The 8,015-nt window shown below is 30.8% G+C and overlaps 1 protein-coding gene across 1 annotated transcript in view; it reads left to right on the plus strand.

Annotated features, from left to right (window-relative positions):
* Nucleotides 1–7,632, plus strand: part of LOC130901423 (protein commissureless 2 homolog) — a 51,454-nt gene extending 43,822 nt beyond the window's left edge. The window contains exon 2 of the mRNA XM_057812819.1: nt 5,247–7,632. Coding sequence (XP_057668802.1) covers nt 5,247–5,512 — 266 coding nt within the window. The 3' untranslated portion in view covers nt 5,513–7,632. The remainder of the gene's footprint in view (nt 1–5,246) is intronic.
* The last annotated feature ends 383 nt before the right edge of the window (nt 7,633–8,015 follow it).

The raw sequence follows: 8,015 nt of genomic DNA on the forward strand, positions 1-8,015 counted from the left end.
CAAAAAATCTACAGGTTCCATTCTTTTTCCGATTTTAGCATCTCAAAGCCATTGGTTTTTATAATGAGTGGTCTAAGTCGTTATAGTATTATTTTTTTTTGGTAAAGAACTTATCTAATAGCCGCTTCATGGATCGTTTTTCGATGCTATCCTATTCTTCAGTGAGCGCCGTTTTGAGGTCTGATTTAGTGGCTGATGCAGGATTTCTAGTTTGAACTCGTAAATTCTCAATAGAATTTGAGTCCAAGCTTCACGCTGGTCAATCCATAACAGCAATTTCCACATTCTGTAAATACTTCCAGACGGAACCTGCAGTATGTGGACGAGCATCGGAACGACGTGATGTCCTGAAATTCCTTCTATGTATCGTCTTCTTTGGCAAATCGTAGGCGGACTGCTCGTTCTGGAGCAAATTTTGGAAGCAGTAGCTGGATTTTTTGACTCAAAGCTAGCTGTCTTAAGATTTCTTCTAACTGTTCAGCCACTTAAAGCCAAACCCCGCGTTTCTCTGAGCTCTTGTTGGACTTCAACACCAGTGAGGGCCTGATTCCTTGGCAATGTGCTGACAATGAAACGGTCATATCTATCGGATGTGCACATTTTTCTTCTGGAACCGCATCTTCGATAAAAGTTATCAATCTCTTGGTAACCCCGAAATAGCAGACTGACTCATGGGCGCACTGGTCACTTCTCGCTGAGTCTGGCATTGTCATAAGGTGAGGTAGATATAAGCGGCGTGCTCAGTTTTCTTGCTAGTCCCTTGCGATTGCAGGGGTGTCGCCTGAGTCGATTTTTTTGTTCAAAAGTGCAGATTCTTACAAACAGTTGTAACCACAAAAATATGTAGCAGCCAATAAATTGTTAAAAACAAACCAAACAATACATTAGGAAGGAATAAAAGAAACATAACTGGGAAAGATGCAAAAAATTCTTGAGGATAAAAGAGTAAGTATAATCAAATGACGATTATTTATATTTGGTAACGTCTTTGGATAGTTATTATCACTTGCTATCATCTACTGGAATTGAAAAATTAATATTACATAAAAAATAAGTAGAAAAGAAACGTGAAAAAAATCAACAGACTTATCAACACCAGAAGTTATATACTTTAGGAATTTTCTAGTTGCTGCTTATTTATTTTAAATGGCAGTTTATTCCAATGCTTTCATTGATCGTTTTTTGATTGTTAACATTACACAAAAACACATTCCTGTACGTGTTGTAAGTACAAAAATAGATCTATTAAGCCATGAAATTAGTTTTCTGCTTTGGATCTCTCCTGGGTAGCTATCTGTGTAGGGATGGATTGGAATAAATTATTCTCTGATTAACTTAGATTTAGTCTTCGATTTTTTGGCACAATTTGTACACCCAATATTTTCATTGTTTTATTATATTCTTCATATTACAAATTATAATCGATCCCACAACTAAACTTGTATTTAATTTATTCCTGATCATTGAACCATGATAATAATTAGTTATATATATATATATATATATATATATATATATATATATATATATATATATATATATACACGTTAAAAATAGCTATATTTGAAATTAATCAATAAAAATAGACAAAAACTTAACATAATAATATATAATGATAATGTTGTGGAATCGATTAAATTGTTTGATTTATTAGTTTTTTTACTATATTTATATAACCTATAGTTTTTTACAATATATCGTTCTTTAATGGAAATTTGCTGTTTATTTACTTGAATGGACACCAAGGTTAAAACGAATGCTTTCTTTATACGAGTTATGCAAGTTAATACCATATTTAAATATTTGATATGGTTTTTTAACAGAATTCTCTTCCGCTGTGATAAAAAACTTAAAATCAGAAGCGGAACATATGTTAAATCAAGGTGATTATGGTGTTAATAGTGTTACTAGCGCATTGAAAAAAAATACCATTAATCAGCAGAAATCGCCTTTACTCGAATATCGTCTCTCAATAACCATATTTCGTTTTTTTATACAATTTCTAAAGTTCTTTTATTAAATTTTATTTAAATTTTCCATCCTATAGCATTTCCTAACGTTCGAAAACGACAACAACTAAATCTAAAAAATATTATTATTAGAGTTACTTATAGACCGAAAGACAGACACAATTTGGCATACCACACGAAATATTTTTTACTTTGATTGTAAAAAATATGTGAATGTAACTAAAAAAGTCTCTCACTTGGGACTACTTTTCAAAATTAGAAAATTCCTTGCTCTAAATTATTCCCTTATTTTCAAATCTTACCTTGAAGAGCGATATTTCTTGGTTAAGTACCATAACAAATACTCAAATATACAACTAATCAACGCAGATGTTAGAAAGCCTTTTGGGTCCGATACAGCATCTTCCATATGCAGCCGATTTACCCACATCAGATAATACACTTATATGCAATATATGTCGATGACACTGCTTTACTTGTTTCAACCGAGATACTCAACTGCATCAAAAATCCATCAAGCAAATCCATCTATGTGACTCTCACAAATAGACGAGAAAACTGTCCATCTTGAAATTTATTTGGGTAGAAGACTTCCTTAGAGAAAACACCACACATCAATTATAAATATTATTGAGATATTTCACTTGAAAGTCTCTCGGTTAGAGAAGAAATTAAAGTGACCTGTGAAAAGTACAATGAAAGACTATAGTTTTACCCAATCAACTTGCCAAAAACCTAGTGTCATAACAGCAGATTTTAACATAGTTTATATGGATTAGAAGATTATATTGGAACTTATGCGCTAATTTATGTAATTTTCGCTTACATATATATCTTGAATATCTCTGTAATTGATCATTATTACTTGGTTTTGTAAGATATGGTGTTTTCGTTTAAGTTTTTTCGGTTTTTCTGTTGAATCGATTTCATTCTGTATATTCCGTGTGGTATTGTCCTTTTTTATTTGTCTTAAAATGTTTTTTGTAACAATTGTTGAATTTTTAACATCTTAAATATTTTCTACCATGTCATTTTCGATATAACACTTAAATACCTTAAATAAAAATGTAGAAACCAATAATAAGACTGTCAGTTACCTACGCATGTGAAACCTTGAGTGAGTGTGAAAGAAAAAGGCTTGGATGCAATTCCATTAGGCACAGAATTTATTATTGATTTTACCTGAATATCAATTTTAATATCCTTGATGAAATTTACCAATAGATCCAAACTATGACGGTTATCTTTTACTGTAATAAATAGTTTATTTTGTGAATGTAATTGCTGCATTCAAAGAAAATGTGATTAAAATCAGCATAAGGACAAACATCTCAGATGATTGTATGATATTGTGCTTGGCAGATTGACGGGATATCTCTTATGGCTAGTTTTCGTTCTAAATATACTTGCTGAATAAAATTTCGGAGTTTTGTAATTAAAAATTATATTGGAATTGAGGATGGGGTAGGATAAATTTGAAAATAAGTGTTATTTGAGGATCGTGAAGCGTTATACCAGTGTTTCCGCCAGGATACGTACATTTTATCTTTTATTGAATTAATCGCATCTTTTCTTGTCGCTCAGATTTTTCCTATAGTATAAATACGAGTATAAACTATATAATAAAAGCAAGGCCAAGTAGAAATGAGCTGATAAAATACAGAAAAAATGCGAAGAAAGAGTGAAAGATCTCGAAGCAGAGTGTCACATAGGCCTGAAGGGCTGATATAAGTATATATTATTATGTCGAATATCGAGGTCTGCTTTCTGAATGATATTTTACATTCAACCTTGTGAAATCAATCCAAAAAATAGTTTTTAAATAACAAAGATTTTTAGGGAAATTAACAGCATTTTAGACGTTAACGTACAGAAATATTTAAAAAAAACTAATGTATAAATATAAATAATATTTGAAATTTCTGGCGTTTCTTACCAGTACAATTAACATTATTGCTTGGATTTTTTAACATGGCGATTTTATGACATTATTTATGGATTCTTTTTTCCTTACAACCATAAATATTTCAGAATGTTAAATGGATACGACATTCCTAAAAATTCCATACTAAACTTTTAGTAATTATGTATTATTACATAACATTACAGTCTACAGATTGTATCTCATAAGTACTGTCTGTTTTCGTATGTGAAAATTGTAAAAATGTAAAAGCCACCGTGGCAGCAAGAAAAAATATGTGAAATTGAAAGGAGTAGTGTAGACAACCCGAGCATGAAAATCAGTGGTAAAATTAAGGACAATCACCAGAACGCGTCTCAAATAGAGGTCGATTCGAGCGGAAAGTCTTGTTGTGTGTCTGGTGAAATTATGGAGGTTTAGTGTACTTCGAAATCATTCCAGGTGGTCTAGCTATCAATGCCGAGGTATATAGTGTGCTGATGATGAGGATGTATGAGGTTTTAATCGGAGAAATACGCAGGTTTAGTTAACCGAAAGCGAATTCTCTTACTATAAACCTCATACTGCGGAATATACACGATATAATATCGAAGAACTGGTATTGAAATCCTCCCTTATCTAGCTTTAAGTCCGGACCTTGTACCGTCAGATTACTACTTATTCAAATTCAGAAAATTTTGAATGGAAAGGAGATGTTGAAAAATGCAGAACGATAATTTTTTACATCTAAGTTGGTTTCACCAAAGTCTCAAAGAGCTTGCTGAACGTTGGGTTGAAAGATTACATTTCATGATTCATGGACATATTTTTGAAGAATTTACAGAACACATTCACTCTGGAGTTGCAAAACGTCTATCTTAGAACCTAACAGCCTATGCAATACCCATTCTTGGACAATGCAAACAAATTTGACCCAGAAAATTATGGGGCCCTAGGTAACAATTTGTCAAAACTATAACATTATTATCATTTCATTAGACTATATTCAATTATTCATTAGAAACCTTTCCCTATTCTCACAGAACTTACGAAAGAGAAATACGAAGAAGTTTTTCAGTTTTTCTTGAAAAAAAGCAGCAGCTTCAGTTGCATCAACATTACTTTTTTACCATAATAAAAAAAATAATCATGAATATGTAATAGCTCCGTTAGAAAGAAAATAACTAAAGGGAGATACCTAAAACAACTCCCTTTCACTATGAGCCCTTCTAAATTGAAAGTTTGTCCAAAAGCTGAAAATACAAAGTAGTTGTATACTGAAAGTAAAGACTTGTATAACAAAAAATATAAAATAATGAAAAATCAAAGAAAACTTTTGTCGGAATATAAATATTGATGAGAAATTTATGTTTCAGTTATAGAAGCAAGAAATGCTGGTAACTTAGAATCAGGCCTGACCGAATCAGAACTTCCGAGCTACACCATAGCTTCCGGTTTACCGACTTACGAAGAAGCGCTTCAACTCAACACGAAAGATCCTATGCCCGATAAAACGTCAGAGACGACAGATTGGACTCCACATACACCTCCCACTCCAGCAACACCACCTGTCTCTTTGAATGTTGTGAAATTTTTTCAAGGATATACCAACGATAACGCTGATTCATCGAAAGCTACTTGAATCGACTCAATTTGAAGAAGTGTGATTGATATTTTAACTATTGTGGTTTCTTGTTAACCAAAGGTTTACGATGAATTGTGGTAAATAAGCAGTCGACTGATTATGTGTAGTGATTGGAAACGAAACTTTAAAAAAAAAATGTGTTCAAATGTTTAATTCCAAATATAGCCGTGTCATGAACTCGCTTTAATACTTCGAATTGGTTTTTATGTGATTTTAACGAAAAAAAAAAACAAATTGTATCAGATAAAATACTTAATTTTTTTTATGTAGGGACGTTTTTGTTTATTTTGAAATTAAACGGATATTTTTTCGTTTCAGACACAATGATACGTAACAATATTCATTGATACATAAAATTTCAATGTCATTAGTTGCTTTGGTTAGTAGTTCGATAAACTACACCACGTCAGGTAGTTTAGCCCTTTCCCAAGTGATATGAAGGTGAAGCATATTTGTGCGTAATTCCAGTCCTAAAAAATCACGGCAGCTAAATACCTACATGTCTATTTTTTATATTTCTTTCACGTCACATTTTTTAACAGACGTAATGGATGGAATCGTATGACTAATTAGATATTTACGTCATACTGGATATCGTTATATGGATATGTATTTGATCGTTCATTCCCTTTTTGAGTTGACTTTGATGCCGAATACGACAACAAGTCTTGAGTTTTTTAAAAAAATAATGTTTAAAAACTAGATTTTAACTGTTGATGAATGAAACTGTGAAATCAACGAGGAAATGTAATTCGATATTTGTCACGTCTTATATAACTAGTATTTTGAAACTTGCTGCGATGTAAGTAGAAAGTCTAAATATACGTTTTCGTGATTTTTGCAATTCTTTAATCGACCTGCTGTGACATTTCGAAAAATTCAGTTTTCCTTTCATTTTCTTGTATATTATTTCTATTCTATATACGTTTTAAATTCATAAAATTTATTGTTGAAGCAACGTGTTTATGTGTAACCAACATTAGTCATATTTTTTCAGTTTCTGAATGGATACAACTAGAGATGTTTTTCACATTTCTGGGAATTTGATGTCTACTATAACATTAGTACACCTTCTATGTACATGTTTCATTTCATGGTTTTGTCTTCATGTCGGTTGTATATCTATTAATACATAAATTAACAAGAAACAAGGCAGCTTTTGACAAAAGTAATAATTTAAATAAATAAATTCTTCAACATATCAAAGTACGGTATATTAAACTAAAAACTTCACTGTGAATTAAAATTGGAGACTAAATTTCATTACCTAACAATGGAGTACATATATATTTTCAATCAATAATGGAAAAAACAATACTGTGAATGAATGGTGCAAAAAATAAATTGTAAATTTTTTCATTGGAAACAACAACTTACCATTCAATTTAATACTTCTGAGATACTAATTTACCAGAATATAGAGTCAGTTGAAGACCCGGAATGTAAAATTCTTTGGTATTAGTCATAACACATAGGCGTAACTTAAATAAGCTGTATGTTTTTTAGAATTCTCAGGTGTTTTTTTTGTTTTTATATTAATTCAGTACATCAGAACCACCTTGATGATAATATATTGAAGAGCAATAAACATTTTTATCACACAATATCAACATATCGGTTAATGTTTACTTGAGTTTCGTGATCTTTCGACAGCAGCTTCCAAATTGGAAAAAAATATATTTTGTATCATTCATACACTTTATAACTCCACCTTACCCAGAAAGTTCAACTGAATAAATTTTTTTAGTATTGAAAATATATTTGTTTCGAGAACACAATGTGAACGAGATGTAGTTCTTTATTTGACTTTATAAATATTTTTTTATTTAATAAAATAATCATAAATTTATGTCAACTACATAACAAAAATTTCTTTTTTATGGTACCTAATTGTTTATGCAAAAATTGATGATTATTTCCATTTTTTTTCTGAAAATTAGAAACAATTCAGAAATTATTGTGTGAAAAGGCTGTGATTAGAATAAAAATAAATATCATGTTAGTTCTAGTAAACGAAGTGATAATTTGAGTCTGATGTAATCATCATCAGTATGTATATGTGGCGATCGTGTAAATATTTGTTATTTATGTTCTATTAAAAAGACTCCGATATATAATGATTGTTTTATTTTTTTTCCTTTCGATAATGTGAAAGACGTCAATAACTTATCAGTTTCACAGTTATTGTATCTCCATTTTTTGAAAATATATTTTCTTATGGAATGTTTGGTTTGTCGTGATAACCCCGGAAACACTCATTACATAGTAATCTTAAGAGTTGAAAACTGGTTTTTCGATGTAATGTAATCTCAGTTATACGACGCTGTATCGTTTTCCATCATATCACGCCATCTACATTTCAAACAAAAAAACTTAATGACAATATATTACAGGAATTTAGATTAGCTCTGTTCATTATCTTTAGTCAAGAGATGTTGGAATGGTTTGTATTATAGTATAAATTTATTTAATCTTAATTCAATATCAACCGTCAAACACA

Source organism: Diorhabda carinulata, chromosome 1 (genome assembly GCF_026250575.1).
Source record: "Diorhabda carinulata isolate Delta chromosome 1, icDioCari1.1, whole genome shotgun sequence".
NCBI lineage: Eukaryota > Metazoa > Arthropoda > Insecta > Coleoptera > Chrysomelidae > Diorhabda > Diorhabda carinulata.